The 23,414-nt window shown below is 39.3% G+C and overlaps 2 protein-coding genes across 4 annotated transcripts in view; one reads left to right on the top strand and one right to left on the bottom strand.

Annotated features, from left to right (window-relative positions):
- Window positions 1-4,462: 4,462 nt before the first annotated feature.
- Window positions 4,463-23,414, bottom strand: part of LOC109414878 (DAZ-associated protein 2) — a 353,216-nt gene continuing 334,264 nt past the window's right edge. For both annotated transcript variants that reach the window (XM_062853256.1, XM_029879305.2), the window contains exon 4: window positions 4,463-5,024. In XM_062853256.1, coding sequence (XP_062709240.1) covers window positions 4,836-5,024 — 189 coding nt within the window. In that variant the 3' untranslated portion in view covers window positions 4,463-4,835. The remainder of the gene's footprint in view (window positions 5,025-23,414) is intronic.
- LOC109397559 (uncharacterized) lies at window positions 5,700-8,383 on the top strand. 2 transcript variants are annotated; one of them, XM_062848942.1, is made up of 3 exons: window positions 5,700-6,386; window positions 6,446-6,689; window positions 6,769-8,383. In XM_062848942.1, exon 3 carries the CDS (start codon window positions 6,774-6,776, stop codon window positions 7,722-7,724), a length of 951 nt encoding a protein of 316 aa, XP_062704926.1. In that variant the 5' UTR covers window positions 5,700-6,386; window positions 6,446-6,689; window positions 6,769-6,773; the 3' UTR covers window positions 7,725-8,383. The 2 variants fall into 2 exon arrangements, with proteins under 2 accessions (XP_062704926.1, XP_062704927.1); XM_062848943.1 differs by having other exon boundaries at window positions 5,700-6,061; window positions 6,237-6,689.

The raw sequence follows: 23,414 nt of genomic DNA on the forward strand, positions 1-23,414 counted from the left end.
TCCTCAAGGGATTCCTCCAGGAATTCCTTCCGGAGGTTATCCACGAATTATTCCGAGAATTTCTCCAGAAATTCCTGCATGAATTCCTTCTGAGATTTTTCTAGGAATTCTTTCAAGGATTTCTTCAAGAATCCTTCAGGGATTCCTTCAGAAATGCCCCCAAGAATTCCTCCCAGAATCCATCCAGGAATTATTTCTGATATCCCTCAAGGCATTTCTCCAAGGACTTCCCGGGAATTTCACCAAGAATTTCTCCAGGGATTACGCCAGGTATTTCTTCAGGAATTCCTCCAAGAACTTCTTCAGGAATTCCTCCAGGGATTCTTCTAGGAATTGATCCAGGAATTCCTCGTGAAATTTCGAGGGCTGAAAGTCTCTTTAATAAAGACAAATCAATCAATCAATCTCGTTAAATTTAATTGGAAATTACTGTAGCAATTCCTCCAGGAAATCCTCCAAGGATTCCTTCAGAAATTCTTTCAGGAATTTATTCAGGAATTCCTCTAGTAATGTTTTCCAAGGATTCATCCGGGATTTCTTCAAGGTTTTTTTCTAGGAATTCCTGTGGGAACTCCTCTAGGAATTTCTTCTTAATTTTCTCCAGGGATTCGTCTGAGGATTCCTCCAGAAATTTCTCCGACGATTCCTCCAAGAATTTCTCCAGAAATAGTTCTCGGGGAATTTCTCTAGGAATTTCTTCAGAAATTCCTCCCAGAATTCCTCTAGAGATTCCTCCATCGATTTATTCAGGGATTTCCTTAAGAAATCCTCTAGGGATTTCTTCAGGAGTTTCACCTGGGATTCCGCCAGAATTTGTCCAGAAAAACCTCCAAGGAATTCCTTCTGAGGTTCCTCCAGAGATTGCTTTAGAGATTCCTCCAACGGTTTTTCCAAAAAAGTCCTCCAGGAGTTCTTCCAAGAATTCCTCTCAGATTTCCTCTAGGGAATCCTCCAGTAGTTCATCCAGGCATTCATCTAAGAATTCCTCCAGGGATTCCTTAAAGGTTTCATACAGGTATTCCTGCAGGAATTCTTCTTAGAGGGTTCGAAAAAGTCGGTACAAGATCATTTAAATTTACAAATTCATTCAACTGCGTCTGAACCGAACTTCTTTCGGACATATTGAACTTTTCCAGCAAACTATACGAGGCTTTGACAAGGAGTTTGTTCAATGCATTTAATCTGGCATTTGCCCAAGGATCAAGTAAGGAGTTTCAGTAGGTTTTCTTTCAAGGAATTCAACAATATTTCTGATGGAATTTCCTCTTAAGAATGTCACCTGTTTTCCTCTATGGATTTTCCCGTGGATTCCTGTGTGAGTCTCGCATGGAATTCCACTTGGGGTTTCCAGGGACTGTTGCAAAACTGATAGCAGTGAATACCTTCGCAGAGATTCCATAAGAAATTTCCTAAAGTAGCTATAGTTATGCTTTATGTTGTTTAACATAGCTGCCGTGATGGATTCATCCGAAGACTTCCTAATTTTTTTCAGAATTTAGATTCTCCGATGAATGCCTCAATGAAATCTGTCAGGATCTCTTCAGTAATTTCCTAGGTAAATTAATTTGTAAATAAACTTACTACAATGAATGTTTGGCAATTCTTACAATTCCATAGAAATGGCTAGCTTATTTCGTACTACTGCTGATCATCACCAAATAAGAGCTACTAAATGGTTGAAGATTCTGAACTCGAACTAAGTGCCTTTTCAGAATAAAAATCTCAAAAATTGTTCCTATTCATTATTCATTTGTCCCGTGCTGTTGATCATGGTTGTGCCTCTGCTAATACTTAATGAGTGAATTATTGTTTCATTCTAAATCCTGAATTCATGTTAAGCTGAACAAATCCATTATTGAACAGTTTCTGAAGTAGGTTACCTTATAATGCCTTCTAGCTGTCGCTTGTCATTCAACATACATATTCTGGATGATTCCGTACACACAGCATTCTCAAAGTAATAACATATTGATCTTTAAATGGACATCAACGAAAAAAGGCCTAACAGAACGAGGAGTGGGAACAAGCGCCGATTGGCTCGAGGAGCCCGAACAGAAAACACTAGCCAGCCACCTTTCTACACTATTTTTGAGGAGTCTTAGGCGATTGCGTAGTTGCGCGGTTCAACGGATCTATATCTTGGTTCCGCAAGTAGGTGTGTGTGTATGTTTATGGCATTGCTCGCTCACCGATTTTGGTAGATTTCCCGGAACAGAAGTACTCATACCTACATATACCTAAATAGCATTGCTCGGGGACTTGAATTATTGCTGGGGTTTTTGTTCTATTGCTATATGCTTTGAGAACTCTTTTGGTACACACCTGTTAGGTTCCTGCGGGACGTGGTAACGCAATTCGACGGGGACTTCCAGAACCGTTTTTTTTTTCGTTTTTTTTTCATTCTTCTAAACTAGTTTGTGTGTAAGTGATTTGTGTGTTGTTTGGTAATACTTCTACCGATAACTGCTTCATATACCATGAACTGATTTTGAAATCTTCATTTTTTCTATTTGTTTTAAGTGTGTTTGTTTTTACCTCTGTTTCTGTAACTTATTTGTTCCATAAGTGTGGTTAGCATTTTGTTTTCTCAGTTCTTACTAGTTTGTTTTGTGAATAATAATTGTGCTATACCTTTTGAATTTAATTGATAATTGCTGCATTTTCGTTATTTTGGTACATTGTAAACTGTCTTCAGCTTTTCGCAAAGCCGATTTATTCCGTTTTCAGGGTGGCCACTCGAATCGGGAAAGTAGTGTTGCAGTGTTTCACTTTACTTATTCTACCTCTCCCCGGGTAGAAGCAAAGAACAAACCAAGGACAAAATAATAACAAATTCTGCCATCATATCTCATTTTATCATTCTTATGTTATTTGTGAATAACACAAAATAACTCACTAAGAACAAAAAATATTATCATTGCACAATTTGTTATTTCTGAGTTATTGTTGAATAACAATAAATAACTGAATAATAACAGAATATGTAATCATAGCAAAATAAGTTCTTCTGAGCATCCTAAGTAAAACAACATTCCAATGGCATATTTTGCAATCATAACATGTTTTGTTATTGATGAATTATTCAATATTTATTTTATTTTGAATAGAATATTGATGAAGCGCAAATTTTGTTATTGGTTTGTTAGGAATAAAAGCTGGAAAGAACAAAAAATAATAACTCACTTTGTTCCAGAAAAAAAGTAAATCAGTAATTTTGTTATTATAAGATCAAACCAAAACAACACAGTTTTTTCAATCATAAGAACAAAATTTACAATTATGAGGATCTTTTTTGAAATAACTTATTTTGTACTTACTTTGTTCCCAATAACTCGATAATAACTTATTCAGTTATTCTCCATTTTGAAATATTTTGTCCTTGGTTTGTTCTTATAAGGATAACATTAGTTATTATTGAGTTATTTTCCGGTACAAAGTCAGTTATTATTTTTGTTCTTTTATCTCTTATTCCCAACAAATTAACAAAAAAATTGCCATTCAGTTATTCATTTTTGATGTCAAAACTTAACAACAAAATATAACAACTACTATTTTGAATCTTGCTCGCATTTTATACTCGATGGAAATTTCTGGAGCCTGACGAGCTCCTTCCAAGAGAGCAAGATGAATATCAATAGGGTTTGTGTTGTATGCCGAGAGGTAGAATATGATTTGGAGCTTGTTGGCTACATATAGAGCCATGTAAGCTCCATTCAAGGGTAAGATAATAATCTGAAGTCGTTTTGTCAATTTGTTTCGAATTTTTCAACAAATTTCGACCAATAGTGTCTTAAAAAATAGTTTAGTGAGAAATTTAGGCACGTTCGTTAGACGTACTTCATGTTTTTCGTGAAAGCAAAGAAAATATTTTGTGAGAAAACGCATAGTATCCACAATATACGACTAACATATGAGTGGGATCTAAATCATCTAAGCATTTTTAAGTAAGTTAGCATCCTTCTAAGCATAATACATTCCAAAAAGTAATAGCTAAAACGTTAAATTTACTAACCAATGCTTTAGAAACAGTTAATTTTATGGGGGTAAATGCAAATTCGCTACCAAACCTTACCACCAAATATTGACATCTCGGAAATTTCCCCATTCGAATGGCCACCCCACCTTTTGTCTCGTCCTCTCTTACCATGTATGGTTAATAATTATTCAATAACTCCTTGTTTCGGGGGTAGGTAGTAGTAGTTGCTATTCAAGGAGAAATACATTTTACTAAGGTGGCGCAGATAAACATTGCAAACCACTGGTTGTCTCTTCCATTCTTCTGGTGTTCTTATGGAACTGAAATAGTGACGTCACTATTTTAGTTGCATAAGAACACCAGAAGAGTGGAAGAGACAACCAGTGGTTTGCAATGTTTATCTGCGCCACCTTAGTAAAATGTATTCTCCTTGGTTGCTATTCTGCTGCATCGTCTTACTTCGTCGTCATACACAATTCGTTACAATTCGCGTTCGTTTCAGAATTTATTGGTTGTAGTTTCTCTTAATGTTTCGAATAATAAATGGTCAAAATTGTACAATCTAGATTCGTGAATGGAAAAGAACAACGGGAAACAAAAAAATCAAATATTTTGACTACAAATCGAAATACATCAATGGCATTTTTCCTGGCAGAGGGAAAACAAAAAAAATATATTGTCCACCAGGTGTAAATAAGTAGTTGAACAGGGGTCTACTACACTCCTAAACTGAACCGATCGGTACACTAGAAAAAAATACGACATCACTGTATAATAAGTGGCTCTCCGGGTATCCATCCGCTGTGCGTGACCAGCGCGCAGAACGAAAACTGAATCGTTCGCGCCCGACGGGCTGAGCTTACCAGAATGTAAATCCGGCTCCGTTGCCACCGTGCAGGAAGTTGTTCTTCTTCTTGGTCATGACAACCTGCTGGCCCTGCATGGCCGCTATCTGGGCCGCGTTGGGAGCGATTCCGGGCGGCGGAGGCGGAATCGAAGCCGACCCGGCGGACTTGCCGAAGCGTGCACCTGCGTCAAACATGGCACCCTGTGGGAAAAGGTAAGGTATAGAACAAAATGAAATATGATGAATGGGTTTAGGGGGAATGAGGGCAAATAGACATCCGAACAAAGAAAGACGAACAACATTGCGCATTACTAAATAACTCTTGTACAACTGAATTTACACTTGCTACAGCAAATCTGTCACCTTTATAAATATACCGCCAATAATATGCATGTGGGTCGCGAAGCTTACAGATAGATCAAACTATAACCAAGAACAAATTAATTTATGGGTAGTTATCAACAGTCGTCAACAGATAAGATCTTCGTCGTACTATAAATCCTCCAGGAATGCTGTTAATACCAGGTCCCAACGCATCACCTGTTTATCGACTCTATGGCGGCATACGACAGTATCGGCCGCACATAGCATTGGAATATCATGGACGCGAAGGCTTTCTTGGGAAGCTGATCCAACTGATCAAAGTGGAGTGGAAAACTCTGGGATGTCTAAATTTTGGTATACGTGGTTTATGAACAATCTTTATGGGGACCACTGCTTTAGAGCAACCATGGTAAGTACCTTGATCTTGAATAACCTAACATAGACAAACGTCCAACTTTCATAATATCTGCTACAAAAGAAGGGTTAGACTTGCTCTACTATAGCAAAATTAGTCACCAGTTGATCAACTGGCATATGTCAGATGAAGAATCTGTTATATACTCGTTTCATGACCCTTTCGATTTAGAGTGCAACTCTAGAATGATTAATGATTTATCTGTCATCTGTCATGTTTCGTGGGGTTTGAGAATAACAAGAATAAGAACAGTTCAAATAGATTCGTGCAGTTAGGTTTGATGTTGAGTAGAGGAAATAAACTAGCTCTCTTGGATTGCTACCGTGAACCTGTAAAGAAGTGGTTTTATTAAATATTGGAGAATATAATAGTGGACGACGAGGTAAAAAGTAGTTCGCGTGTGAAGTTGGAAAGTGTTGCAATTTTTGGCCGAAGTTGGCAAATTTAGTCCGGACGGCAGCGGAGAATCTGGAGAGTTCCGTTTTGCGTCGGATTGAAGGTAATTATTTCCTTTTCTTTTTCATGGAAGTGAAAGTTGGAAGATTTTTTTTTCTTGAGTAATTGAATAGAGATTGAAAGAATTCAATAGTTGACCGCAACCCATTGTTTGTGAAAGGAAGCTATTGTGAGCTCATTTCTAAATTGCTTTCGTTTGTTTTTCTTTTGTTCTATAGCCGGTCGAAAGCGACGCTATACTCGGTTGGTTGAAAGCGCTGGTGTTGAGGTGACATTGCCATCCTCCCAGGTCGATCCGCTCCCTGGTTGAGTGCCAACGCTGAGGTTCCAGAAGATTTAGTGAAGTGATTATCCTGCAAGCGTCCCAGGTTGATCCGCTCCCTGGTTGAGTGCCGACGCTGAAGTGAGTTCCCTGCAAGCGTCCCAGGTTGATCCGCTCCCTGGTTGAGTGCTGACGCTGATATTACAGAAGATTCGAAGTAGTGATTACCCCGCTTGCTTCCCAGGTCGATCCGCTCCCTGGTTGAATTCCGTTCGAGATCATCCTGCAGTTCATCTGGTTGGACTGGTCTCTGGCTGAGATCGATTGGACCACTAATTGGCAGGCGTTATCTGCAGCGTCGACTGGTATACATCCTTTGGTGTTCCGGAATCCCAGGAATTGAGCGAAGGTACGTTGAATTTTTTTTTTGTCTCATTTATTGAAACTGAGTGATTTTCTTTTGTTTTAATTTCAAATTGTAAATTTAGACGCCATGGGACTAATTGGTTCAATTGATCCATATGTCCAAGGCACTTCTTTTTCGCATTATGTGGAACAAATGGAATTCATTTTTTCGAGTAACGACATAGTAGAGGGCAAGAAAAAGGATATATTTTTGAGTTTGTGTGGTGTAACGGTCTTTCAGGAACTAAAACGACTTTATCCTGCAACTGATTTAAAAACGGTTTCTTACGCGGATATAATTAAAAAACTGAAAGAGCGATATGACAAAGTGGAATCGGATATAGTGATGCGGTATAAATTCAGGTGTAGGGTTCAAGGACCAAATGAGACGAATGAAAACTTTTTGTTAGATGTTAAATTATTAGCAGAAACGTGTGATTTCGGGGAATTCAGAGATTCGGCAATAAGGGACCAATTAGTGTATGGAGTTTATGATAAAGATTTGCAGCAGAAACTTTTAGATGAAGAGAAATTAACTTTGAAAATAGCAGAGAGAATTTTGAAGACTAAAGAAGTTGCGGCAAAAAGCTCACAGGCAATCAATAGAAGCAGTGGTGTTCATTCAGTATCAGTAAGGCAAAGATTAGGATGGAAGGATTCGACCGATAATAGAAGGGTTTATGGAGGAAGAGATGGAGAAAGAAAAGGAAGAGAACGGTCCAGATACGACGATAGGCGGTCTACATATCATCATGGGAGTTACAGATCTAGGTCACGATCACAGACAAAAGGACGATACTCAAATTTTATTTGTCATTATTGCAATGCAAGAGGTCATATTCAGAAAAATTGTTATAAATTTTTAAATCAACAAAAGCATGCAGTTCAATTCGTAGGTGAAACTTCTAGCGTGGAGAATCCCCATGAGTATTTTAAGAGATTGAGGAAGGATTACGATAGCGACGCAGACTCAGATCGCCATCGGAGCCCATCTCCTAACGGCCCACAGGGGGCAGATAAAGCTCACAAAAACGAATGAACCAAGGCGAAATGTTTCGCTTCATGTTGGAGGAAGGAAGAGAGCACCGAAGAGGAAGTTTGTTCATTCGGAGGATGAGGAACCGTTTTGTGGATTCGACGAGCCTACTGGACCGCCACCCTCGAGATCGGAATTACATCCGGAGGCACTGCTAGCGTTTTCCGAACGTGCTTCGCCAAGCATCTCTAAATCACCTGCCACACTACGACGATCCAACAGGAAGAAGCAAAAATCACAGCATGATGAATTCATATATTATTAAGAGATATATTCTGAATTACTCAAAGTATGTATTTTGAAGTGAAAGTGATAATAGCAAAATAAGATAAAAGTTACTGAGTTTAGTTGCGCCAACTTTTCGATTATTAAAGATAACATCTGGATTAAGCATGATGCACAAGAACTAAAAGAGGAAGGTATTGTTATATACTCGTTTCATGACCCTTTCGATTTAGAGTGCAACTCTAGAATGATTAATGATTTATCTGTCATCTGTCATGTTTCGTGGGGTTTGAGAATAACAAGAATAAGAACAGTTCAAATACATTCGTGCAGTTAGGTTTGATGTTGAGTAGAGGAAATAAACTAGCTCTCTTGGATTGCTACCGTGAACCTGTAAAGAAGTGGTTTTATTAAATATTGGAGAATATAATAGAATCTTTGTTCAACCACTTTTTTATTCTTTATTATTGTGCTTTTCAACCTTCAACGTTAATTCAACATAGGGTAGAAGCTTCAGCTTTGGCCAGTCCGAAGTTTTGGCCATAGTGCGGTATTCAGCCTGAGTTGATAAGGAGAGCATCCAACATAGCTCTGGTCCACACACAGGTACAAGTTCCAAGTTCCAATACAAGTGTTGTGGAGGTTTTTTAGCTTGGTGAAACTGGCAGCACTGGAATAGCTCATTGTATAGAACTGGTTAACAGACAGAAGGCAGTAGAGAACTGACAGGAAAAGTGTTGGGATGTTTGTGTCTCGGAGCAGCAGTTAAATACTATAATGTAAGTTATATTTAAGATTAAAATGATTGAATTTATAATAAAAACTAAATAAAATTCCAGCATTGAAGCTGACCGCAAAAAAGGCTGCTATCAATAAATATTTGTTCGCCCTAAACCCACAACACCCCAACAAAGAGTACAAGTTCCTACCTCATGCTTCCACGGGTCAAGCGATGACAAAGACCGCCAGCTGAGAGTTGTGTGCTTAGCTGGTAGTGCAGCCTGGGCACTGTTGTCCTTCTGACTTCAGCTAGATTGAGGAGGTACGACCCGAGCGTCTGTTTACCGAGGAGGTGCGGCTCAAACAGCGTCTGCTCTGGCATCCAGTGGCTGAATAGGAAACGCTGCACCAGGTCCAGCTAGATCCAAGGTGGTAGCCCTATCAGCGTGGTCGTCCCAGTGTTGGTTGGGACGTTAAACAGAGTCCTGTTATTGGTCGTGACCATCCCATGACGATGAACAAGTAGGCCTTTTTATCGTCACAAAATGAAATGAGCACTCGCGCACTTCGTCATGTCATTTCGCAATAATCAAGCGTCATGACAAAAACTTTCATATTGTTTTGAAATTAAAATTTTCACGTCCAAGTAAATTTGGGCTAGTCGTTGTATTTAATAGATAGAGGACATACATTCACGATTTAAAAGATTCAAACAATAACAAAGTCCATCGATGTCCTAGTAGTTGACTTGTTTACAACCATGTCACTCTCCGTCATGACCGAAAAATGAGCGAATATTGTTAAACTCTCTTGGTTATCGTCTTCCGATTCGATGACATTGAGAGAGGCACTTCTGTAAAAATCGCGTGACGACTCGTGTTGACGCTGACGCTTTACTAGCCAGCTGACACGATGGCCCTCCGGCGAGACAGGAATGTTGGCGTAGGCCAGCCACCCAAGGGGTTGGTCACTCGGCACATTGTGCCCGGCACACATGCCGGCACATCTCGGCACACATGCCGGCACAATCCGGCACACATGGGCACAACATAGAAATCCAACTTTGCGGTATGGAATCAAACTGTCATTATACTTACGATTGCAAAAAATCCCTTCATACAGATTCTAGACAAGTGTTCTGGGTGGAATTTTGTCGGTAAACATCGACTAGACCAATAACATTCGCCAAAAATAGACAGGATTATAATTAGCGCAAAAACATTTTAAGAAAATATTCCACTGGGCACATTCGGCACACCTCCGGCACGTTCGGCACACTTCGGCACACACTGAAAAACAACCGGCACAGTTTAGGCACATATTGGCACACGCTCAAAAATCACGGCACAAATGAAGTGTGCTGAATGACCAACCCCTTGCCAGCCACCCGTAAAAATCACCATTGCGAATAACATAGGAGAAAATACAATCGGCAAAGACCCACGTGACTGTGTGGTGCATGGATCAGGTACTCATAAAGTAGTGTAACGTGTGCTGAATATATTATGGCAACCCTGCGTTAGCACTCACCGTGAGTGCCCTCTTCATGCGGCCTTGCCAGCATCCGCCATTGCATCATCCTCCTTTTAGCTTTCTACTAGCGAGCAGGTAAGACGTGTGGGATCGTGCTCAGGAGAGTGATCCCTTTTCCCGTGGCAATTTGGCACTTCACAATGGCGGACCCTGCCAGGTATTGCACGATTTTTCGAGTGCAAGGCAAATAACGAACCAAGATTTTCATACGAAATCAATTGAAACAGCTCGGGAAAAGGGACCTCTCGAAACAAAATAAAAAAAAGCGAGTTTGAGATTAAGCAACGTTCGAAAATTCCGTGGAACAAATACGAGAAACCGTAGAGCCGTGTGGAAATTGTGAAGTTAATTAATAAAATTGCGAAACAGTGCATGGAAAATTTGATTAAAATTAAACAAATTGTGACACGTAAACGCTGATTGAGCAGGTTTACTAAACCGTGCTGAGCGGGTTTTAAAAACCGCGCATGAGCAAACGAAATGTTACTAAGCGAGTCAGAAAAGCTGCGCAAAAATAAACGACCTACTTACATGTAGCGGGTTACAGGCACCGCGCTCACAGAATCGTGCAAAGCGGATCAGAAAGATCGCGCTAAGAAAACAAAAAATATTGTGCAGCGGATTTCAGAATCGCGCTCCATCAAATTGTAGGGACTTTCAAAATTGCGCTCTATTGAAGTAAAGCGGATTTCCGGATTTCGGATTTCGCGCTCCAAAAAGTGACAGCAAACTAACTCAATTGCTTGCATATATTCCCAACAGGCTAACGTAAGGCAAGTTCCCTTCAGAACGCAACGAAAGTGAAATGACTGAAAAAGGAAAATATGTCCGCCGCATCGTTGACTACGAGTCGGACGACGATGACGACGCCAGCCCAGACGCTAGAAGCGGCAACACGAGGGACGCTAGTGACAAGGAAAACCATGAAACGTCACACTATGACCCTGATGACCTATCGGTCAGCATTGGTAGCGATCCGGAAACAGTTGGCGCCAATAGTGACAGAAACGCCACCGACTCTGACAGCGAAGCATCGAGTTCATCATCATATTCGACAAGATCCCCATCTGAGCCTACATCGACCCCACAGTCAACACCGCCAAAAGATTTGATCCAGACAGCATCCGAACGTGCTAATTCCGAAAGTTTCGACCGCATGGAGAGGATGATTGCGGACATGAGCAACGCGCTGACCTGGTTCCAAGCAAATGTTGAACCGCTACCGAGTGACGACGTGGATAAAAGCTGGAAATTGTCGAACGATGTAGACCAACGTGGAAATAGCGAAAGCACACCCTCAAACATCCGGTGGGACCACCTGAAACCATTCCCAAGTGGTATCGCATCAAGTAAGATGTGGGAGGAGTGGAACCGTTACGTCGAGAACTTCGAAGTAACAGTTTCCCTCAACAACGTGAACGATCCGGTCAAAAGGACCCAACTTCTGTTCCTGTCCATGGGCGATGAGTTACAAGGAATCGTGAAGGCTGCTAAATTGCGCCCAAGCCTCTCGAATGCTAACTGCTACAGGACCTTCGTAACGAACATCCAAAACTACCTACGAACGATGACTGACACCTCCGCCGAACACGAAGCGTTTTCGAGAATGAAGCAAGAAGTTGGCGAATCGGCAGTTTCTTTCCATTCACGATTGATGGGCAAAGTGCGGTCATGCAACTACATCGACGAGGACAGGTTCGTACGAGCGCAGCTCCTGACAGGTCTAAGGAATCGTGAACTAGTGAAACAGGCCAGGATATAGGGCCACGACACAAATTTCATCGTCCAGTCGGCCACTCGGGATGAAACGTACGAGTCCGAAACTAGGCAGCAGGATGAGTCCAGCGTTCTCGCGGTCGGGATGAATCGTGGTGGACGTTCATACGACCAGTTGAACCGAAATCGCCTGAGCAGCGGTATCAGAGCCGGCGGACCACCACCCAAACAGCAACGCAGAAGCGACAACTACCGAGGATTACAGGGACAGCTGATTGAAAAACATAGGCATCGGATACTTTTAGGATTTTTCCCATAAGCGTTAAATGAAATCAAAGATCCTTGCAGTAGTAATGGTGAGAAATTTCCAATGAGCCTTACTTAGAGTCATTTTAAAGGTTGCTTAAAGTAATAAACGCATTACCATAAAAAGAACGAACCAGAAAGCAAGGAAACGCCCCTAGAATTTATATGACGATCACAACAATTTTGGCAAATTCCCGTGGAGTATTTGTATTTCCTTGCAATACGTTGCTGCCAAGATTATCAGATGAAAACACATTTAAACATTCGAAAGATCTGTTTGAACGAAAGCTTATGACAGCATTGACATTTTGAGACAGTTTCAAAAAATGAGTGATTGACGTCAAATTACTTAGCAAAGAATAAGCTGTATAACATGGAAAAAACGGTACCGTGATTTCAGGTGAAATTGATCAGTACTGTTAGAGGCCAATAGCGTAAATCATTCCAGCTGTTCGAGGCGAAAGAAATGAGATAAAGAAGATGAAAAACGAAACACAAAAAAAGATGAGAAGCTAAATTTGGGTCTCCATATGAAAGAGTCGATATGAGTGAAACAATGGCGAAATGCACAAAACAAAATATTTCCGTGTTGATGGGTTATGTAGTGAGTCAGAAGTAAGAGGATATCTCCCTAATCATCTGTGTTTAGGCCTTGTACCGGAAACAGACATATTTAAATCTACAACTAGTAACGAACAGTGTTGTTTGACCAGAAAACAAAAGAATAATCATAGTCCATTTGATGATGGTTAACTAATGTTAATTGTGTTTGAAATATTTTTTATCGCATTGCAGACTCAAAAAACGAGAGTCAGCCGCAACTAGAAAGTGTCTAATAAAATTATTGAAATTTTTCATGCATATATTCTAGATATGTCGATACCTCTTGCAGAAATTACACAAGATTAGCACACTTCTGTGAGTATCGCTTCTGCAATCAGCTGTTCTGAAATACATTCAAAACTGTTTATTTAAAGTTACCACCTGTTATCACGGGTGTCCACGGCTAACAGAAGTCTCCATTTAGCCTAGTGGTTAAGGCTATGGATCGCCAATCCGAAGACGGCGGGTGTCATTCCCGTTCCGGCCGGGAAAATTTTCTCGACTTCCTGGGCATAGTGTATCATTGTCCTTATCTCACGATATACAAATTCATGACATGGCTGGCAAAGAAAGCTCTTCAATTAATAACTGTGGAAGTGCTCAAAGAACACTAAGTTGAAGCGTGGCAGGCCAAGCCCCAGTGGAGACGTAGAGGCATAAGAAGAAGAAGACCTGTTATCACGCCCAATTTTATGAGTAACTTTTCTAGAAGACTCTATGTCTATAGATATACAGGTGCGTTTTGGAAGAAAACAAATGCACATCAATTCGCGTTCAAAATAATGTTCCACTGAATCAAAATTCAACCATCGTGCAACAATAATGACAATATCGCAACCTGCATTTGTTGCGACAATCCACCCAATGCGACATAAAGGGGCCATTAGAGACTGTTTGTCATAATGACAAATATTTGCCTTTGTAGCCCGACATTCATCCGAGGTTGCCATGATTTACGTTGTGTTGGTCATTTGTTGGGCTTGTTTGACCAAATATTTGTCATGTCTAATGGGACCTTAAGTTTATCCCCACTTGAACAGAATTGGCTTCTTTAGCGGTGTTGAGATAATTCCATATTCAGAATCTGCATGCAAAACTGGACCGAAATCCAAATTTTCATGAACTTTGGTGCCCGGGAACCTATTCAAAAATCAGATTGAAGTTTGTATGGGAGCGATTTGTCGAATCCCTCTCGTCGCATTTTGTACTGGATGAAGCTGTCAAGCAGTTGACCAGCTGTCAAAAGATGATTTCGAAAAATCTCTTCGAAATCGATTTTATGCACCGAAATGAAGTTTTAAAAAATCTGAAAAACTCATGGAGGTTCAGAAAAAGGTGCTCTTTCATATAAAATCAAAAAATCAATACATTTTTCTAAATTTAAAAACCCAATTGGATAAAGACCATGCAACACAAGTTTAGAGATTTTACAGCCTTGCATTGATTTTCGAGCGGTATCTTCGAGTCGGTAAATACTGCAACGCTGCTGAAGATGTATCATCAAAAAGTTTTGATTTTGGGTTGGTAATTATTGATTATTCACGAGTTGAAAAGTACGCAACAAATTCAGCTTCCGTTTTCTCTACAGATCATGTCATGTTATCTGTTAGCAGTTGGGATAATGAATAATCGTCGCGCCGTCTTTGAAGCTTGTTTTGTGCACAACTTTTCAAAACAACGTATCCAGTTTTTTCGACTAGTCTTAACAAAAATACATTACAGAATAATTTTCAAAGTTTCTAATTTTGGGATTAAAAAAAAAGTTTTTTTTAGAGAGAGGAAGGTGGATGTGTGGAATCCTGGAGAGAATCATGTATTATTGCTGGAGGCAAGAAGTCCTCCGAAGTAAATTTCATAAAAATCCTGGAAGGAATTTTCTTATAATAAGTTATGTAGTCATTTCCAGGGAAATTATAGAGGAATTCCCAAGGAAATCCTGGAAGGATTCTACCACAAATACTGCAGGAAATTCCTGAAGCAATTCCCGAGGAACTAATTTATTTATTTATTTATTATTTGATAATTTTAACTGACCTTTTAGGTCTTATTAAAATGTAATCTTAATACTAGCTAACAATGACAACGTATAAGACCAGTTAAACAATAATATTCAATTTGGCAAACAAGATACACAAACATGAGTAACACATTTAGGCATACATTCAATTGAAATCATCAGTACAAAACAAATAAACTACGCAGAAACTATTGATTACTTTAACAATGATTCGGTTTCCAAACATCGTAACGATTTACAAATTCTCTAAACTTCAAATTCTTAGGCCAAGTGCCAGGTTGCATCGCTAACGATTTCCATTTACTTTCCAAAACAACTTTGAAAGAGATATAATCTGCTTCGCGTTCTCTATGCATCGACACAAGTCTCCTTACCCTAACTTTACTATTATCAACAATACTCAAACACTCACATACAAGCTTGACAATATCTGCATTAGTAGTATTACATTCGACATTTGTTAAAAATAAAGAGAATGAGTCTCCAAAATCAGTATGAGTTGCCGTTGCAGATGTGCTGTTTTGTCTAACACTCAGAGATTCGCAGGCATTCGTGTCTCTTTTCCATCAAATAAACGAGCACTGTTGACACTGTGAGGCAGTACAGGAGTAGAATGATGCTGGATACACGTCTCCGGCTGCGTCGGTTGAGTGCGTTGAGGTACCATCGCAGTTAGTACGTCGATGATATCATTCACTTTTGATTTTAATTCCTCGATCTCAGCTTCACAAGTCGAGTGATGGGTACAGCAGTCGTTGGTTGCCTCTTCCACTTCTTCCGCATTGGCATCACGAGTATAACAGAAATCGGTCAAACACTCGTCACACATCCATAGGACGTTTTTGGAAAACAGAGCATTCACTGTGTCATCAGATAGGTCCACACACGCCGCATGGTAACGCTTTGCACATTTCCCCTCGCAGACTGTATACCGATCCTTTTTACGATCGATAGCGGATGAGCATTTATTGCACTGCATTATTTTGTTGTCGAACACTCACGGAGATTGGATATGGCGATTTAGAGAACTTCATGCACGAATTTCGTTGTTGTTTTAAAGTCAATAATAACCGTGAAACTTTGAGGAATCAGTGCAACACAAAAATGAAGACTAGAATCAAGCGGTTGGAGGTTCTTCACTAATTTTAACTAGTAAGAACCATAAATATCAGCGAAAAACAACGGAGCAGATATAACAAACAACCGGTCACAAGGCAGTAACTCACTGGGAATACTTGAAGAGGTCGTAGACTAATCCTCGGAGAACTCCAGGAGGGCTTCTGGAAGAATTTCTGTGGAAGTTCTGGAGAAATTCTCAAAGTTATTCTAGAAGTATTCCGGGTAATTTTAGAGAATTCCTGTAGAAAAAAATAGTATCTGTGTGGGAGCAAATGAGCGCCCAATGCCCAGTGTAATGTCAGATCATTCAATCTCGAGTCGCCAAATAAATGAGACGTATCTATTCATTGTTCAAGTCCTCTGTATTTGCAATAACTTCAATTCAGAAGTGGGATCAAGAACAAACACGATTTCCCGAGACGATCAGAGGCTGAAATTTTATTTTCAAAAGTTGAAGGCGATCGAATTAAACAGAGATTTACCGGAAAAATGAATCCTGGAAGAACTGAAAGCGAAACGCGAGCCGAAGTCAATTTGATGATTGTTGGAGATCGCGGAGATGTTACAACTCAAGATGATGATATTGGGGGTGGAGCTGGAAGTAACTCAAGGATGCTGGTTGGCAGAACGAGTACAAGCAGTGCTCCAGTGTTTTTACACCCTGAGTATGTTCGTAGTCTAATTACTGAATTTGTTCCTGAGAAGGTAGTTTTGGAAAAGTGGTTGAGAAGAATCGACGGTTCGGCGAGTTTGTATGGCTGGGACGAACGGGCTGTACTTCATTATGCTACAATGCGGCTGGGATCGGTATCAAGAATGTGGTTTGAAGGTCTTGAAGAAAACGTTGGAGATTGGGAAGATTTTAAACGGAGAATAGTACGGACGTTTCCATCAAGAACCGATGAAGTTGATATATATAATGTTCTGATGAAGCGGGTGAAGCAATTCAACGAATCATACAAAACGTTTACGATGTCGTGGCTAAAGCAAGGATGGTGAACCTCGGTGATGCGGCAATAATCAAATACGTTATAAATGGAATCCCGAACTCTCAACTGAGACTGGTGTTAAGTACTGCTGGATATACATCTGTAGATACGCTGTTGGAAGCAATTTTGCGACACGAGAATCAAAATCAAATGCTAAAAGTCCGGAGTGAACATTTTTCAAACGATTCTCAAGATCATATGCGGTCGAAGATGTATGTTCAAAGCTGTTTTAACTGTGGAGAACGTGGACATTTGCAAGGATGTGCTTTAGAAATGATGGACGACAATTTCAACGTGGTACAGGTGAAGGTAGTTTTCGACAAAGCTACAGTAAAGATGCTAACAGTGGAGAAAGATCTGGCGGGCAGCAGTACCTATGCAAGACGTGATGAACATCGACAAACAGACGGACGTTTTATGAAGAAGCGATCAATTGTTTCGGCTGTAGAAGGAAACCCAATCTACGGAGGAAGCGATGCTGTTGATTTAGATTAGAGCGATCTCGAGGTAGTATTGAGTTTAGTGGTAGGAATATTCTGGTAAAATCATTTTTCAAAATTTTAGTTAGATTTTCAAGTTTCTATAGGGAATGCATAACACTTTTTGATACAGCAGTCTTTAAAGATCATCATTGCGAGCGCGAGTTTTAAAAAGCATGCTTTGAAAAATATCATTTCTTTGCGTTCAATTCAAATCCTCGCATTTTATTGCTCCTGTGCTCACTTGATTGAAAATAATGCATCATTGATTCAAATCATTTGAGAAATTGAACGCGTAGGTAGTTGTCCACACTTCCCATGAAACAACCCTACCCCCTTGCCCCTTGAGAAAATGTCACTGCATGCGAAATTGAAGCCCATTTATAAACTGCGGATCGCAGCTCCATTGGTGATTTGACCTCACAGCATTTGCCCACCGAAAACCACCGAATGAAAACAATGATCCGGAGAAGCAGAAGCTAAGCACCTCACCATTTGAAAACTCCTTCTGCTACTCTGCTATGCTCTGGTACCCGGGGGACAAAATGTCCACCCCGGAAGTGGCCGTCTCTTAGACGAGCTGCTTGGGCTAATCTGGAACGTTTAGTTTTTCTCAGGGTTCAACAGTACACAGTACGTCTCAACGTATGCGTCAAAATTTTGGCATGCGTCGGCGTGGGGCTCTTCAAGCAATTGTGAAAAAAGTAATTATTTTCCAATAATTGAATTACTGGAAAAGGCAAGCAATGTGCTACTGTAGTGATTTCCTGAGCTTAGGCTATGTTATGTAAAAGATCGATTTAAGATTTGACCCAACTTGATGAATCAATATGAGTATGTTTCATTCAAATACAGAGTCGCAGGGCAATCAACATGATTTATTGTAAAAATGAGTCAAATGCTGGTGTTGTTAATGTGAAGGTTTTACTATAAAGGCCGAATCAGGAAATGAGCACCGTCGATGAAAGAGATCTAGAAATGCACGGATTCTGATCTGACACCACACGCGACATCTCTCCAAGTCATGCTCCAATGTTCAGCTACTCGCTGTAATGTACAAATTCTGAAAATGACAAGAAATTTAAGGCATCTTTACAACACTTATGAATTGAGCTCAAAAATCAACTACGACCGTTACATCAGTAGAAAAAAATAACCACAGAATGTCAATATCGCGAGTATTCGTGTGACCAACACTATAGTGCCAATATAGTTTGCCACTATAGTTTGCCACGCCCGTACAGCGTCAGTATCGGTCCTAGAAGTGTCAAACCAATTTTTACAACCAAAACAAAACATCCACAACAACATCTGTATTCTGAAATGATGGATAAATACAACTGAGGTATGAAATAAAATAAATTATTTTACTGGCTACAGCTCCATTAACGATCTAATTTCTCATACTTCTACTGTTACTTCTGACAGACTGTCATTCATAGACGGTAAACATTTTCGGTCGCGGCAACCCTTTGTGAGCTCGCTATGGAATATGAACCGTTCCTAGGCCTACCCTATATGTTTGTTAGCTCTTGAGGCAAGCCCTCCCAGTAGGAATGATTTAGATCAATGATGCAGTATTTTCACGAAATGATAGGCGCAAATCAAAGCATTGTTGATTTGAAAAATTGGGAGCGTGCATTCTCTTGCTCCTAGTTTTTCAAATCAAAGCAACGCAATGCAAAGGAAATTTGGAAGACTGGATACAGGGCCCATATAGCCGAGGCGGTAAACGCACGGGTATTCAGCATGACCATGCTGAGGGTGACGGGTTCTATTCCCGGTCGGTCCAGGATCTTTTCGTAAAGGAATTTCCTTAACTTCCTTGGGTATAGAGTATCTTCGTGCCTGCCACACGATATACAGTATCGGATAATAAAAATGCACCAAAGCCGGTTTCCCATACAAACTAGTCAACTTTAGATTGCCATATCTCAGTTATTTCTCAACCGATTGTTTTCAGTTTTTCTGTGACGAACTACAGAATATTTCAATTTTTAAAAACTATTGAAAAAGTTCTGAGATAGCTACTGATACAAAAGTTACAGATAGGTTGAATTTTGACAATAAAAATGCACCAAGACAAAAAATGCTATATCAAAAACTGGTCACGCCAAATCATTATGGTGTCTTCGGCAAATATGTTTCTTGTGTGATGGCGAGTAAATTTGCTGAAGAGACCAACATGATTTGACTTCAGCATTTTTTGCTATAAAATATTTTGTCTTGGTGCATTTTTATTGTCAAAATTCAACCTATCTGTAACTTTTGTATCAATAGATATCACCTAGGATATCACCGAAATTTTTTAATAGTTTTTAAAAATTGAAATGTTTTGTAGTTCGTCACAGAAAAACTGAAAGCAATCGGTTGAGAAATAACTGAGATATGGCAATCTAAAGTTGACTAGTTTGTATGGGAAAACGGCTTTGGTGCATTTTTATTGTCCGATACTGTACGCATGCAAAATGGTCATTGGCAGAGGAAGCTCTCAGTTAATAACTGTGGAAGTGCTCATAGAACACTAAGCTGAGAAGCAGGCTTTGTCCCAATGAGGACGTTACGCCAAGAAGAAGAAGAAGAAGAAGAGAAGAAGATACAGGTAGTCCTATTTGCTTGATTAGAAGTAGTGTTGTTCCTAATTCAATTCAGGTTTCTTAATTTTTAAAACAAATATTTTCAGGTCTAAATGGTTCAAAAATTGACATTTCTAGACCAACATGTGAAAAGGGCGGATATCCAAAATGTTAGAATCGAGAAAAACGCTTGTCAAGTTTCACAATCTAAAACTAATTCCTATTTAACACTTTGTGCGTGTGCACTCAATCTTTTACGTTGTTTTAGAAGAAAACACTATCCTCTTGGTGATTTTATGTCAAAAAGTACAAACAAGCGTTTTTCCTTGAAGAAAATGAATGAAATGAAAATAACGCCCAAATAAAAACTCATTGGTCATTACGCCCGACATGCTACGCCGCTTGGTCGCCAGCACTGGAATTACGCCTGGTCAATATTACCTAGAACCGATCGCTTTTGTTGTTACGCCCGAAGAAATTTTGTATCGAAATTAGTGGAATGCAATAGATTTTGAACCTAATCTACTGCAATAGATTGATTTTGAAGCTTTTTTAACTAAAAGTAACTAATTGAAGTTTATCTGACAATGGACAATGGAGGAGGAAGGAAATTTTCTCTTGACGTTGCCTACGATGAGTGGTAAAAAAACAATGAGCAAAATGCAATGGAAATCAGATTTCGATTGAAATCTATATTCTAGCTCTTATCTATGAACAACAACTCTTTACAGTTTATCTAGTATCGTACAGCAAAGGTGGGAGTTATCCCTGCCATTGTCCATAATGCGCGTTAAAAAAAAATAGCTACAGTACCGATGGGGTAGCGCAGGCAGATTATGTTCCCAACAAGCCCGTGTACAACGGATTGGTTTTGGGGTTAAACTCCTCCCATTGCCAATACTCTATACACAAGGCCTCCTTCACCCTTTGCTAAAATTGGGTAAAATCCCTCCCTTGTCGCCTTTTCTGTGCACGGGCCTGGTTCCCAATATCACCTTTTGCTGAATCTACCTGCTGTGACCTATGCCGGTCAATAGATTTGAGACCATTCGCTAACATTTTTATCACTGAAGCTCTACCACCTGCATATCATCCAAATCCTTTGGAGAAAATATATCCTGAATAGACATTGAAGCCATATTTTCGCCACTTATTGCAGTCAGTCAGCGACTTCATTGAATTTTACGATGAAACACGCACGATTTGATCTTGGGCGTAAGAACCATCCGTGCGCAACAAGAGCAATAAGTGCGCGGCGGATTTCCACTCTGACATTTTGATGGGCGCCGAAGCACGACGTAATGACGAAGGCTTTTCAATATCGGTGTAAGTAGTTTGGGGCGACTTTAATCAAAAGTGGGGGTAAAAGTTTTGTGTAAATTTGATATATATGAATGGCGAGATGCTGTTCTCGACTGTTTATTCAACAGTGTTAACAATTTTGTGCATTTTTGTGCTTTTTTTCAAAGGCGCAAGATCATTGGCGGAACAACCAATCGAAGTGATCAAAATCAGATGTGGAAATCCGCCTTTATTTAAATTATTGTTTTCCAGAAGTGGAAATTCATTTATGAGCTAACGTCAGGAAAAATCATCAGTTTATGAGTTGTTTCATCAAATTATGCTGAAAAGTGATTTGTTTACATTTTGGCTCTTCCGCCCTTTTCAAATGTTGGTCTAGATTTTAGGGACATTTGATACAGAAATTGTAATTAATAATTTTATTTACAAATTGCAGTTCAAAATTGTAAAAGATTCAACCATGGAACCAATGTGCATTTTGGGGTCGGATTTTGTAAGAGGTAATAACTTGTTGGCTGAATATGACGGCAGAGATGGAAATACTCTCATCGTGAATCAATTCGCGAGTGTAAAAGCAACAAACGGTTTACTCACGGTGCCGAGAGTAAGCCGTGTGTGAGTTTATTCGCACCCGCTTGCTTCACGAGTATGAAGCAAAACAAAAACAAAAACACTCATGAATTTTTATTCGCGAAGAACAAGTGGAGATGCGGGAATTGCGTTTTAGTGCGATTTTAATAGCAAAACAAGTAATTATCCATCAGATAGAAGTGTTTTGTGATTTATTGTGCCTGAAAAGTTAATCTGTCGGTCGTGTGCAGCTGCAATCCTCACTGTTTTCCATCACTGTATGACGGTGACGCGATTGTATTTGAAAAAAAAGCATGAAGAAAATTCAAAACTTTTAAACGTGATTGAAAAACAGGTGGATTTTCGACCAAAAATTCATGATGTTGAGGTAAGCCCAAAAACTTTCTTGCATACTGATGTAGATCAGTTAGATATTGGTGACACAAGCATTCCTTTCAAATATATGTCAGAAATCAAATCTCTTTTTAACGATGTGTACAAAAATGCAATTCGACCAGTAAAACCTAAAAATGCATACACCATGAAAATTGAATTGCAAAATAATAAAACCTTTAATTTTCCTCCAAGACGTTTATCCAATGCGCACAAGTTAGAAGTTGAATCACAAGTCAATAAACTTTTACAAGAAGGTGTGATTCAAGAAAGTAATTCAGCATTCGCTAGTAGAATAGTGTTGGTTAAAAAGAAAGATAGTTCTTGGAGAATGTTTAGATCATCATCTTTTGATAGATAAAAATTCTCAAAAATATACGGCGTTTGTATACCATTTGGGTCAATTTTAATGTAAGAGAGTTCCTTTTGGTTTGTGTAATGCACCTTCAGCATTTATGCGATTTAAAAATACAATTTTTAAAGATTTGATGAAAAAGGGGGTAATAAGAATTTACTTCGATGACATAATAATAGCAACTGAAACTTTAGAAGAACATTACATGGTGCTTAAACAGGTTTTTGAAATTTTAGTTGAAAATCATTTACAATTACAATTAGCTAAATGTAAGTTTCTTAAATCTAAAGTAGAATACCTGGGATACAATGTTACTTTTGAAAGGATAAGTTTTAGTGAGAAACACATAGAATGTATCAAAAAAAAATTCCAGTTCCCAAGAAAATTCACGATGTACATAAGTTTGTTGGATTGGCAAGTTATTTTAGAAAATTCATTCCAAATTTTTCAGTTATTTCTAAGCCTCTTTATGATTTGGTCAAAAAAGATAAAAAAGAATTTAGGTTTTGTGAACAGGAGATGACAGCATTTGAAATACTTCGTGAAAAACTCACAGCAGAACCAGTTTTGTAAATATATTCTCCTTTTGCAAGAACTGAGCTTCACACAGATGCGAGTGCTCTTGGTTTCGGAGGTGTTTTGATGCAGGAACAGCCAGATGGAGTTTTGCATCCTGTGATGTATTATAGCAAAAGGACAGACTCTCATGAATCAAAATTACATTCCTTCGAGCTTGAAACTTTGGCAGTAGTAAATAGTATAAAAAGATTTCATATTTATTTACAAGGCA

This window comes from Aedes albopictus, chromosome 2 (genome assembly GCF_035046485.1).
Source record: "Aedes albopictus strain Foshan chromosome 2, AalbF5, whole genome shotgun sequence".
NCBI lineage: Eukaryota > Metazoa > Arthropoda > Insecta > Diptera > Culicidae > Aedes > Aedes albopictus.

Excerpts from the sequence above, each read along its gene's own strand:
- LOC109397559 (XM_062848942.1), top strand. The coding sequence starts at position 6,774 with ATGGGACTAATTGGTTCAATTGATCCATATGTCCAAGGCACTTCTTTT.